The 14,282-nt window shown below is 40.5% G+C and overlaps 1 protein-coding gene across 3 annotated transcripts in view; it reads left to right on the top strand.

Annotated features, from left to right (window-relative positions):
* mtcl1 (microtubule crosslinking factor 1) overlaps positions 1 to 14,282 on the top strand; it is a 72,799-nt gene that overhangs the window by 2,081 nt on the left and 56,436 nt on the right. For all 3 annotated transcript variants that reach the window (XM_088642085.1, XM_088642084.1, XM_088642086.1), the window contains exons 2-3: positions 5,970 to 6,194; positions 10,347 to 10,505. In XM_088642085.1, coding sequence (XP_088498211.1) covers positions 5,970 to 6,194; positions 10,347 to 10,505 — 384 coding nt within the window. The remainder of the gene's footprint in view (positions 1 to 5,969; positions 6,195 to 10,346; positions 10,506 to 14,282) is intronic.

Genomic DNA, 14,282 nt, shown 5'->3' with positions numbered 1-14,282 from the left:
TCGTGTTGCCTTTCCCCCCCAATGGCAGCCTGTAATAACTGAATTCCCTAATTACTTGAGCACTGATTGTTACTAGTTTGTCATTATTGTTGACATCACAGTATCCCAGTTCGTTTTGTTCACTTACAGTATTTACGGACCTTTAAATACTCGTAACACCTCGAAACTCTAAATAGACTAGCATGCGCTTCGCTGCTTTCCGTAATTGGTCTGGAAAGCGACTACATACAGTACACAGATGTTAATACTATTTCGATCATATGTATAGAACCGAGGCGATAATCCAACCTTGTAGCCTTTTACATTAGTGAGTGACTCCAGAGATTTAAAATGGATATTTTTGCCACCACACCGCGATCGCATTTTATGTATCCCCCGGCACTGCAAGAAAACACGTTTTTTTTATGCAGCTAGTGAACAGCTATGGGCGTATAGCGTCTCACAAGCATCTTGTAAGATATTTCATGCGGACATCACAGATGACACCAAAAGCGTGCTGAAATGCTGGCTCCTCTGTAGAGACGAAAAGAAACGTCGCTCGGAGACGTTGAGGTGGCGAATCAAGCTATGGTGTATTGTATATATATATTTTAGTAGCTACATTTAGCCGGAATTATAGAGATATATAGCTCTCAAATGACTTTTTCAAACGCTTACATTTTTAACCAGAATCTGACCTGTATAAACCGTTTATTGTACCAGAAGGCTACTCTGTATTTAGTTAAAAATGCTGCAGGCTAGCTTCCCTTCCACATGACCAAATACAAATGAACCAGCTCCGACATGAAGCTGTGTAGCGCGTATGTCGTATGTTATTGTCAGTCACGTGTGCACTACAAAATGGATATAGCAAGTCGTGGGTAAAGTTTTTTTTTTAATTTTATAATCGCATTATCAATTACAGTTTCGCATTTTATGTTCTGTAACTTAAGCCCCAGATGACGTGAAAGGCCAGACAGTTTGTACTTGTGAAAATGTGTTATTTCATGGTTAAATGCCACCATCTGTCACCATAGTCAGTGACTGTTTCCCCGGCAGCAGTGCTTACAGTAAACTTACAAAAGCATCACTGATACTTGCATTATGTCTTTTAAGCTCATATTTCATAGCTGAAGAAACTCTCGGTCATTTGACATACTGTATTTGTGCCACTGGAAGGAGAGATAAGGTCTTCTAAGAAGCACGTACTTGTTTTTAATGCCTTGAATCTCTAATACTTTTATACAATTAATTATAATTTTATCAAGATGATAAACTGCAAATAAACTAGCTTTTGGCCAGATATATACAAGACAATTCACACACAATGTGCTTTGTGAATTAGTGTTGTGTGCACTATAACAAGCATGATCTATACAAATGTTTGCTGGATTGTGGAGCACGTGATCAGTACCCCAGGTTTTTAATTGCTTTATTCTTCTGCTGGCTAGGAAATGATATTAGAATGCTCCAAGCAAAAATACAGGTTTTCAGTTTTCAGACAAGCGTATTTGCTTTTGAGAAACACATTAATCTTCATCCCTTCTTATGTGGACAAGTGATATAATTGGTTTCACTGGTTATACACAGTAGCAGTTGGCAACACAATGGCCAGGTCCCCAAAGACACGGTAACAGTCAGCTACTTCCAGATGTAGTATAGAGGACAATGGCAACAGTTCTGTAGTGTCGTACTAGCCAGCTGTGTCCCTACCATTTGTATTGCTCAAAAGGTCACAGACGTCTCTGTCTGTGAGGGGAGGCAGAATAGAGCCCAGTTAATGAGTTCAGTAGATTCTGAGTGCAGTGAACACTCAGTCTCCTGTCCAAGGCAAGCTGTTTGCATTTTCAGCCAATCTAAGTGTCTTTGCCATCAGATAAGTCTTTGAGATCCATAGTAGCTTCCTTGCCAGTCATAAGAGAAAAAGACACTTCATCTTGGAAAACAAACTCATATGTTTTTTCTCTGCAGCAAAGACACAGTAATCTCACTAGATTGTGTCACCTTTGGCAATATTTTAAAAACTGTTTACATCGGTTTCTTATACTGATTAAATGAAACATAATAATAAATGATAATCTGAGACAGTTTTATTTTTTATGCAATAATCATGCCTTAGTAGTACTGTTCAATTAATGTACTGATGAAGCAATAACTAATTGTAGAGTAAATTGTTTAGATGTGGTCAGTGTTTCGCACAAGTGTTGCTCCTTTGAAACAGAAGCTGTCCCCATTTGGAAAGAGTCAGTAATCATTCATATTTATTCAATATGAACACTCACCTCACATGATGACTGCCTGACAGTCCAATATTTTCCTTCACAAAATGCTGTGTCATATCATAATGAGCAATACTGAAAAGTCACTTAAAACCATATTTCTGTAAAACCTTAAACACAATAATTAGTCATGCTGAAATTTGCTTCTGGTCCTTTAAAACCATTTATTTTGATGTGCTGTGGTACACGTGGCCTGAACAGACGTGAAATTGTGATGTGGTGTGAAGAGGTATGGGTGGCAGGACAGAATCAGGAGAAAGCGTGGCAAGTAAGGTATCTACACAGAGTCGGCATAGAGCCACTGCCAGGAGTACCCTGGTTAGTCTCTTAAAGACTGACTTGATCTTCCGCATCATTGAGAGCAGAATATTTCCCCAACGCCGGCCTTCAGGCCCTAGGGCTAAGAAGCTTTCCTTTTGTTTCTTAAGGTATAAATGGATCTTCACTTAGGAAAAGTTTTAGACTCTGGAGTAGGTAGCTAGAGTGTGTCAGAACGCATAGGCTGCAAAGTAACAGGTTGAGTTTCTTTTCTTTACCTTTCAGCTTGGAATTAATCTTGACCAGTTCCTAAAGTAGGGAAAGATTGAGATTGATTCCATTAAGATTTAACTGGACCGGTTTCCTGTACCTCTCCTCCAGAACCTTCAGGTACCTTCAAGTCGAAGAGACCTAACCTGCTATGTTTCAGACACTGAGGACGAGCCCTGGGGTACCGGTTGCAGATAATGGTGTACACTGCTGAGTTACAGTCTTAGACACGATCACCAGTTAAAACACGGGAATCTTTTAATAGATGGGTCCCAGGAAAGCAGACACAAAAGCAGCTGTAAGTTAACAAACTGGTGCATGAGTATAGTGCAGGGGTTTAAATCAATATCACCACAAAGACAAACCAAAAGCCTAGCTCGTCTTTGAGCTACTGACTACACTTCTTTCTGCATCTCTCCCTCTAACATACCAGGCAGACAAGCTGCATAACTGCTTGTGAGCGCTCTTCTCAAATTTGCATCACAGAGCCGCCCAGTCCTAGTGAAGAATCACAGGATTCTTTCTTCTCTCCTGGTTCTCTCTCTGCTTTGGCAGCGCCAGCCTGTGAAAGTTCTAAACCGTCACCTGACCACTCCTGTTCCAGCAACTGGTCAGGTGACTGAGAACAGCAGGACAATTCCGCCACAGCATTCTGGGGAACGTAGTCCAGGCTGAAGCTGCCACCTTGCTTGAACCAGCCATCATCTCGGTACTCATTACGAGCATCGTCAGTGTACTCACAGTACTATCATTGTGGCTGAATTATGAGCATAGTTCATCTTGAATTCACATTGTTCAGAATCTACGATATAATCTACAAACCACTTGATCACAACAACTATGCGTGAATTTTTGCCAATATAAAGTAGAGACTGCAGTAGGTAATCCATCACATTTTCTGCCCATCCATTTTCTAACCATTTTATGCGATGCAGGGTCACAGGGGAGCCAAGGTCTATCCCAGCAAACAATGGGTGCAAGGCAGGATACACCCTGGACAGGGCGCCAGTCCATCACAGGGCATTAATCACTTCTCATTGTGTCAATTTCAGGTGTTACTTGTCATTAACGTTGTTAGTTCTTCTCTGCACATCCGTAAATCTGAAAGGCTAACTATTGTGCTACAAAACACAAAGCCATTAGGATTAACCGTTTAATTTTGGATACAATTTTAGTATATCACCATAAAATATATTTCTGCATAAAGAAGGATATACTATACCCCTAATAAAACATTGAGTTAAAAGAGTAGGACAATGTAAAAAGTCTAAAGTCACTTTAAAAGTCACTCCGCCATTTAGGAGCTATAAAGCATGAATTTGGTTTCCATTACATACTGTCCATTAATCTTAATTTCCCTTTATGTAGGAAGCCCTGACACACAGAGAACTACAGCGAGCAATCTTTTGTAATTCCTCATTGGAAACAGCCTGTTGCTGACTTCCATCATTGAAAACATAGCAGAATTATTTGTGTTTTCTTGTTTATTAATTGTTCTATTTCAGTTCTTAGCTGGTGACCAGTGAAATTGGGAGTATAAACTGCTATCACTAGCAGTTTATGCTATATAATGGGTATAATTTGCAAAACACCTTCAGACTAAAATTATGAGACTTCCATGTAGCTTTTAGATACTGTATGGTTTTATATCAGACACCATGGTTATTACTCATTCATAGAGAGTAAGTATACAGCACTTGGATCAGAAAAAAAGTAGAAAAAATAAATGGTTTCAATGTAACAGATACAGTATAACACATCTGTTCAACACATTTAAAAGTTGGCAACTTAATTTACTGCTTTTTAATGACTGACATAGCGATGGCCCCAAAAAACTCATACCCACAGCAAGATGTGTTGCTTCTTTAAGATTTTAAAAGAAAAAGAATGTCTCAGAAATCCAGGAAGGAATTATTGTTAAGGCTGTTCTTTTCTCAAACACAATGGTCCAAAGTTAGGAGTGGCTTTTCATTACATAACTGGTGCAACAGCAGTAAATCCAAACACCTCAGACCTACCGGTTCCCAGTGTAGGGTTGTGTTGACACACACGTCCTTCCTCTTCCTTTGACTAGGCGGTTTGGGAGAAAAGAACATTTTGTGGAAGAAAAGCACAGCAGGAGCACAGACATATTAATATTAGTTTATTTCTGAGCACGATTCAGCAGACTTAAATATCCAGTGTTATAATGTGGAATTCTTCCTGATTGCTCAGAAACGTATCCGACTCCTCATGAGTAAACATCCCTTGCAGCATTTCGGCTTCAGGTCATAGTCAGAGTCTAAATTGTTGTGTGTTTTTGAAGGTCTTCTGAGACACGCAGGAATTAACACTGATTGATGCTGACGCCTCTGGGCTTTCAATATGAGAGCTTAGCAGTTGGGGTATAATAAGTCAGAGCCTACTGGACCTCATGTGACGTCAATGAAAGAGATCTTAACATTTCAACAGCTAATCCGCAGTAGGGTGCCATACCACAGCCTATCAAGAATAACCTCAATGACAAATCAGCTCATTATAATATATAAATGTCAGAGTATAGAGAAATTATTTCAGCAGGAAGGTTCTGTGACGGTTTTTCTCATTGAGAAAGAAAGTGTGTTTTCACTGAATTGACTATATGAGGTGTGCCGCATAGGGTTGACTGCTTTGTGTTTGATTCGCCGAATTAATCTTACGTTGGTTTAAAAGAAATTAAGTCAGTCAGCAGGAATACTTGCGAAAACATTTAGCGTAAAGCTGCACCATGATGTCACGAGTGTCACGATCTAGAATTGAGAACATATCGAATAAAGACAGACTAAGCCCTCCATGGAGAGAAAATGAGGAATGGTCCAAGAGAACTGTGACTACCAAAGGGAAATAATTGCAGTGGATATAAGCCACATAAAATGTAAAATAATAAACAGAATGATAAATCATGCTATAAAGGTATCCACAGGGTATTTTATTCCCCTTACCCTTAGATGTTCTCTTTTTATTTTCCATGGTATGATTTGAGATTTTCTTTCATTTGTCCTCAAGAGCATGACAAGAGTGGGTTAGGGATTAGGAGTGGGCAGTGCTGTGGTATTCGTATCGAGCTGCAGTCGTGTGAATTCTGGGACTGCTGGGGTCAGGCCTCGGGCCCGTGGAGGGGGGAGGTCACTTCCGTGAGGTGAACAGCCCGTGTGGACCTTTCAGGACGAAGTGGACGAGCTGCGGGCGGAGATGGAGGAGATGAGGGACAGCTACCTGGAGGAGGACGTGTACCAGCTCCAGGAGCTGAGGCGGGAGCTGGACCGAGCCAATAAGAACTGCCGCATCCTGCAGTACCGGCTGCGCAAGGCGGAGCAGAGGAGTCTGAAGGTGGCCCAGACCGGCCAGGTGGACGGGGAGCTGGTCAGAAGCCTGGAGCAGGACCTGAAGGTGAGCTCTTTGTGGTCATATCACCAACTTGAATGTGAGAATGAATATCGCTACTCAGACTTACAGTGCCTTCCAAATTCCACCCGCAAAGAAATGGGAAACTTGAACTTTATTGCCATGTGTAACCGGTACATGTACTGGTACAATGGAATTCTTACTTACAGGAAGTCTCCCGATCGTTAAAAACAAAGTGTAAAACACAAAGTGCAGACAGTGCATCAAGACAATATACAAACACACAGTAGACAATGTACAAGTCAACAAGTAAACAGTTCCAATGTAAACAATGCAGACATGTAAAAAAAGACTACAGATGTGCAATAAATAAAATTACAATGAGGTAGCTGGTGTAGGCGTGGTCAGAGGGGCATGGCCAAATGTGTTCGCCAATCGTGCTGCTTATAGGTAGAAGCTATTGAAAAATCTAGTGGTAAGTGTCCGTATGCTCTTGTATCTCTTGCCTGAGGGCAGTGGGGTGAAGAGGGAACCCTCATGCCCTCATGCCCAGGGTTGTGACTGTCCTCTCTGATGGCCAGAATTCCACCACGGCTGGTAGAGCTGTGAAACATTGCATGACAGAATAATAATTTTTGCGGATTCTTTTATAGCCAGGCCCCCAACTTGTGGAGGTCCATGACCATTTGTCTGTAGTCTTTGAAGAGCTTTCTGACCTTAACCGTGATGGCACATGCTACTGTTAATGTCCTCCATGTGTTACAGCTCCTCCTTTTACACCCCAGGAGCACAGGGCGGCTTTGAAGGCCTCTGTATCGTTCTGGAGGCCTCCCCTCCACTTCCACAGAGCAGCATGCTTCTGCACACTCATTGAAAATGTATTTAAAGGGATCTTACAGGTGTGAATCAAATCCTCTTGTTTTCAGGAATTCAATATATTATTTCTAAAAATAGGACTGTGGTCTGTGCAATGCTGCTGTGATCACAGTATAACTATTAGATCTTCATCATTTTTTAAAGGAAAGGAGACAAATGATCCAATCTGTGCCTTGTAAGTGGTATTAGTGGACCAGTAGGTGTCACTCTTCCCCGAGGACAAGAATTTCAAACCCCAATGCCCCAACATGGAGTCCGAGGGTTCTGTGTTGTAGGGGGTGCCTACAGCGTCCTCCAGATGAGAGTTTAAACTGAGCTCCCGACTGCTTGTGGTCATTAAAGATCACACGTTTGTAAGAGCAGAAGTATGAATCTCTTTGTCTGGCTGGCTTAATTCCATGTTGGTCTTGCACAATTTGGCCTCCCTACACTTCTCTCTTAATAACAAACACATGCAATTATTATTAATTATACCCGCATAAGGTAAGTGAGGACTCCTTCACAGTGGTGTGCTGTGACCATCGACAGGGTGTGCATAGGAGAGATTTCCAAACAGCCTGTATTAAATATCATTTTAACTGACAAGATTAAAATGGGACGAGGCCTTTCCCCTTTTCTCAATTTATGAAATGATCTCACAAGCGATAATAGGGAGAAAATAGGGAGATTGTCTGATTGGAAAAGTAAATGGAAGGGCTGAGTTTGTTTGCACAATGAAATGATATGGATCAAGGCATTTGGAAGAACTAACAGAAGAAATCAGACTCATTTCTACCTGCCTGAATTCCTGTCACATGTTTGTATTGTAAAGTCAGGGTTAATTAGTAATCTCTGGACTTTGCAATTCCGCTACATAAATTAACATTCCTTACTTACAGTATATTATGATATACTATAATATGATAACTACTTTTGGAATCCATATTTACATGAAAGAACTGATTCAAATGCAATCACAGGTTCTAAGACTCACATTTTCAGCTGACATTTCCTCTTCTCCAAGTCTTGGAATTGTAGTGAAAACAGTCATTCGACTGGCAGTTAGGCTCAACCCAGTTAACCCAGCCCACTTTGCTCTTAGCTTGTTAGCCTGGGGAGTCCTGGCCGCAGCTGGCTGTGGAACCTGTGTCAAGCTCTGAAGCTGCGCCTCGGCTAATAAAGAGTCTTTTGTTTTCTCGTTCGCAATCTTCAGAAGAGTGTTCTGGTAGGAAAAGAATGCAGCAGGCCCTTCGTTATTGTTGTTCTTAACACTTTCTTGATAATTCATGATCTTTCTTGTTGCCCACCTCTGTCAACCCCAGAGTAGAGGCAATATTTTTAGAGTATCTATAGTATCTATTTTGGAGTATCTATACAAAAATGATAATCAGCCTCAAACCAGAACATGGAGGGTGAATATGACTAATTTAACACCTCTGAGGTTGATATATTTAAGTGCCATAAATTGCATGTGGGCAGACTGAGACCAATACAGATTTAAATTTTGACTAGAAATGAGTTTTTGTCTCAGTTCTCCAGCGTGTAATGGCCTATGGATTAATGCTGTGTGTAATCTAAACCCCTTCTCTGTGAGTGTTAACAGAAACATTGAAAAATTTAAAAATGGGGCCAAGGACTAAGAATATAGTCTCGCTATCATACAGTATGTTTCCCAGCTGGCAGGACTGGCTGTCATTGCATTTAGCATTGACCGTATCTATAGTATCTAGTTTTCAGTTCAACACAGTAGCTCTAGAACAGGAGCTACTTTTCTAATGAGGTGTTCGTTTTTTACACCTGTATCTACATGTAGATTCCTGTTTCATTCAATGTGATGTATGCAATATTTCTTTGATAATGAGAAAAATCTGTATATTGTAGGAGCGGAATATCTACTGATAATTGTATATTGGGAAAGAAGGTGAAATCCCAATCTTGCACACTTCCGCTTGCCTTCCCCACACCTCCCCATCTACACCCTTGTAGCAGCTCCCTGGCTCATTCCAGTAAAAGTGAGGGAGGTTTGAGCAGTCTCTCCAGCCTCAGATACTGTAGCCTGCATTCATTCATCAACTGAATCAACTTACTGAAAATGGGAAAAAGAAATGTGTTGAGTGCAGCTCATCGCCCTCGTTGGGATTCAGTCACAGTCGCTTCTGGGCTCAGAACATGCACAGAGACGCTCTGACCCGAACAAAGTACTTGTGGTAAATGTTCTGCTGTGGAGATGCGTACACTCTACAAAATGTAATTGGAAATGAGACATTGTTTAAAAGATGTCTGAGCACAGTGTCCTTTCCATTTTCCACAGATGCCATCCAGTTGATTTTTTTTGGTTGGTTTTCATCCAAGGCTTCAAATACCTACAGTACTTTGTCTGGTTAAAGTCACTTTAAATATGCTGTATTTTTACGTATCCCTTGAAGGAAAATTAAAATGGAAAATTTAAATAAATGTGTATTGCTCTACATTTATACTAGCACATCAGACTGAGTTGTAGTAACCAACTGCAATTGTGTTAAATAGGTAGACATGTCTAATACATCTCTGATAATCTTTGCCATTGGAAAAAATTAGAAATGTAAACTGTGTAATGAGTCTCACTCTCATTTCTCATAGTTTCCCTTTACAGATGTTTTATGATTCTATAAACCAGATGAATGTTTGGGTTGACTGCCCTAAGAAAACACATTTGTGAAGCATTTTCGTAAAGTGTAAAATGTTAATAGTGTGTGAACAGTTAACATGTTTTAAATCTTCATAAGTTCTAAAATTGAAAGTCTAAATAGTTTTGATGGCCACTCATCAAAACTATTTTATTTCAGTATTGTCACAGTTTCAAACCATGCTTGACCAGTGCTGATACATCAAGGTTTGGTTTTTACCACAGAAATCATAAATAGTGATCCTGAATTGTCACTGTGGAGGCTGTTTAATTTACAACTCATTGTAATAGTAGCTAAAGGTGGAGCGGTGGCTCTGTGGCTCAGGATCTGCGCCTGTGGCTGGAAGGTTGCCTGTTAAAATCCCGCGACCGGCAGAGGAATCCTACTCCACTGGGTCCCTGAGCAAGGCCTTTAACCCCAAATGCTCCAGGGGTGCTGTACAATGGATGACCCTGCGCTCTGACCTCAACCTTCTCTCCCTGTCTGTGTGTCTCATGGAGAGCAACCTGGGGTATGCGAAAAGACAAATTCCTAATACAAGAAATTGTATATGGCCAATAAAGTGATCTCTAAAGATTCCTGGCCTAACATACTGAACTTTAATTGTGCGTTTCTCCAGCATACTGATACAACATTTCTGAATTGTCAGGAAATCGCATTTGTGCTTTGTGAACAGGTTGCCAAAGACGTCTCGGTTCGGCTTCACCACGAGCTGGAGAGTGTGGAAGACAAGAGGGCGAAGGCAGAGGATGAAAATGAGCTCCTTCGCCAGAAGATCATCGAGGTGGAGATTTCCAAGCAGGCGCTACAGAACGAGCTTGAGCGGGTGAAGGAGGTCAGTACACCTGTGGAGCCCGCGGGTCAGCTGGTCGTTGTGCTGTTACTGTCGATGGGTGCATTTCATGAGACCCGGATACTGTGACAGGGGTCAGCAGAAATGGCTGGACTTTTCCTGTTCCACAGAAGATGGGCTCGTGTAATACAGATGGAATTGCTTATTCATTGAATTGTGACATTGAGAAATTTAAAGAATGAATGAATTTAAGCATCTGACAGAAGCTGCTTGTGGTTTGCTTGTGTGTGAGCCCCTGTTGGCGTGATGGTCACAAGATGAGGAGGAGCTATTCTGGTTTATGTAGGCCAGATTAAACTAATGAGAGGGGACAGAATGGCAGGTAGAAGCCAAAGTAGAAAAGACACATATAAACACACATGTATTGGCTAGATGTGCATTTTATGCTGTTTTCACAAGATAACTGTGATATAATAATTACATACCAGAATACGACACTCATGATGTCAAAGAAGAGATAATAACTCTTATCCCACCTATTCGTTAATAGGTCAGGTGTTATGTCATACCTTATGTCATTGCTCTTGGTATGTGTCATTTTTATATTTTTGGTTTGATATAAAAAGGATACATTTTAGCTGCTGTACTGATTCTTTTTTTGCAATACCCTGATTTTTTAACCCTGGTCCTGGAGCAGCCTGTTGTCTGCTAATTTGGTTTTCATTCCAGCTGAACTGTCGACATATACTTAGTTGAAATGTCAGTTACACCTATAATGGCACCTAAATAATTGTAATTTTGAAAGGTACTTAGATGTATCTCTAAACATTCAACAGCAGAAGAATGTCAAAACAAAAAGTCTAATAAAGGCACTTAAATGAGGCTGGGAAACTGCTGTACTAATCTTTGCTGTGTTTCTAGATCTACAGTAGGCACACAAAACTTTTGTGCTCTCTTACCAAGATGGGGTTGTTAGTTTTTTTATGAACAGATGCCCTTTACTAATCCTAAAGGATGATTTTGCTTCAAATATTATAATATTTAATGCAATAAAATATTTTGAAGCATATAGTACTGTGAAGTTGAGATGTGTGGGTTGAGAATGAAGTTGTAAAAATGTCTTGCAACCAGCAGCACAAAGCGTCGAAAGTGGTGATGTCATCACTGTTAAGAACTGATTTGGCAGTGGCTATTAAAATATAAATTGCCAAAACAGACAGACCATTTTCTGAAGAAATATTATCTAACAGAAATACATTACAATGTAAACACTGAACTAAGATGCACAGAACTGTTGTTGGTTAGTCTGAAACTCAGAAAAAAAGAGTAAATATCAGAGAGACTGCACTGAAGAATTCAGACTGTTTTCGTTTTTTTAGTTTTCCATAGGTTTGTCAAGAGACACAACTGGGCTTTGCATTCATGGCTTTTCTTATTTCTTGCTTTTTTATTAAATCAAAGAATTTTCAGTCTTTTAATTTACTTTTTAAATGAAGAAATGTCAATGGGCTGTTTGATATTGGCAGGAAGTTGTGCTTTTTACACCAGTTTTCTGTAATCCAGAATGCTGTGTCTGGGGTAAAAAAAAAAAGTTTTGTTTGTTATTTTTTGATTGTCAGGGATCAAGTTAAGAAATATGCCGTTTCATTTTCCTAATTTGCTGGCCTTGACAAATTGGAAGGGGTTTAGTATCTCATTTTCTGTTGAAACTACATGGCATGTACCGATGATCATATGAGTACAGAAAGGAATGCAGTACAGCTACTCTGAGCAGGACGTTTAGTGAAATGATCTCAGAGAACACTCCTCTGTACTCTCACCCATTAATCCCAGAACAGTTTCTTTAAAGCAAACTAAAAACAACAGGACTGCTATACTGCTGGTCTGATGGAGTTTGGTAATTGAATCCCGATTTTGTCGTTTTTCATGGTCCGCTGGATGTCTGTTTTTCTTAAGACCCAGTAAATAACTAAAGCAAGATAGACTTTGCTCTCCAATTGTTATGCTTTTTCATTGATATCTGGAGAAGCCAGCTTAATAATTTATCTTTTACTGGTGGTGGCTCATAAAAAGATAAGGCATTGAGGGGTTTGTTCCTCCCTGATCAGGAAATGTAAATGCTAAGGGTTGTAGGAATATATATAGAGCAGCTGAGGAAAGCTCTTTGGCCCAGCCAGCTGCGTCTTTGTGTGTGCACATTATTCCTCAGGTCATTGATTCAAGTCTGGTCGCTGGGCCAAAGAATAGAGCCCAGCCAGTGTGTTTGTAGAGAGACAGAAAGCTGTGGGCTGGGTGAATAGCTTGAAACCATGTGAGGATTAAGGGACCAGCAACAGCTGCTCGGAGCTGTGCACCCGGGCTATTCTCAAACGACATGGCCGGCTTGGGGGCTGTTGGGGAAGAGGAAGGAGAAAAGGGGATTTATTTTCTGTCCAAGTGCCGTTTCGTAACAGCTGACGGTCCTTTTATCAATGCTGTCGCGAGGTAGAAAGATAGATACTTTATTGATCCCGTGAGTGAAATTGCAGTGCAGCAGCAGCTTAGCACAGTCAACACAGCACAGTGTAACGAAATGATACAATAATACAGGAATACAATACAGTCAGTACAGTCAGTGAGAAGTGCACTAAGAAGAATTGCTCACAGCCCAGAATATACAAAGAACAAACCAGAACAGTACACAAGAAGTTGTATTGCACATTACAAATACAAATATAAATATATTGCACAAGTCCCCAGCATATATTGCACAAAAAACAAAAAACATTTGTAGACGGGAAAAGCCAGATGTAAGCAGAGTTTACTGTTCAGTCCAGAAACAGGTCAACAGGTCAGAAGCAGACACCTACTGCTTTGAATGTACTGCTATAGAAAGAAAGACCTGCTGAGCTTCAGTGGGCTGCCAGATGTGAGTTGCAGGGTGATATAATAAGATAAGATCAGATAAGATCACTTTATTAGCCATATATAATTTCTTGCATTAGGAATTTGTCTTTTCACATACCCCAGCTTGCTCTCCATGAGACACAGACACACAGACAGCAGTTGGGGTGAAGGGCCTTGCTCCGGGGCCCAACAGAGTAGGATTCCTCTGCTGGCCGCGGGATTTGAACCGGCAGATCCTTAGCCACAGTGCCACCACTCCGTATGGCTGCTGGCACGTGAATTTCATCATACTGACATATTCCATTCAGGTCGTGGTCCCAGCTTGCATCTTGTATTCCTGGAAACTGACTGCAACATTTACCCGAAGGAGCAGCTTCCTGATGGGGGTCGAAGGGTGGTATGAATACTTTTTCAAAACTACGATTGACAATACTGTGATTGATGAGCGACACTGAAGACCTAAAACATATAAGGAAGTGTAATAATTCAGAAATTGAAACTCCCTCATTCTTTTAATTCTGGAAGGGAATTCGGAAAGGGAGATAGTCTATTATAATTCTTTCACTGGTAACTTCAAACCTTGAAGCATGAAATAATTCTAAAAGCAGTATCCTTGGTAGTGGAGGAACAGGAAGGATTATAGTAATACAGTATGTTTTTTTGAGAATAATGAAAATTAATAAAACTCAACAAATTTGTTTGTCTTTCGAAGTTTGCTGCTTGATAAATGATGAGTCTTTTTGTTGCATTTTCACACATTCCACAAACATACTGTATATAATTATCAGTTAAGTGTAAAATATATTTGGTGAATTGCATCTCACCTATTTAACATCCAGTAGTGTTTCAGGCCAGAAAAGTATTCCGATCCAGTTCAGTGTAATTTCAGCACGGATGTCATTTTATTTTCTCTCCCGGGGAGACAGTAACCTT

This window comes from Lepisosteus platostomus, chromosome 8 (genome assembly GCF_059453375.1).
Source record: "Lepisosteus platostomus isolate fLepPlt1 chromosome 8, fLepPlt1.hap1, whole genome shotgun sequence".
Lineage (NCBI taxonomy): Eukaryota > Metazoa > Chordata > Actinopteri > Semionotiformes > Lepisosteidae > Lepisosteus > Lepisosteus platostomus.
Note: the sequence above shows the minus strand (reverse complement) of the source record. Positions and strands in the feature narration are given on the sequence as shown.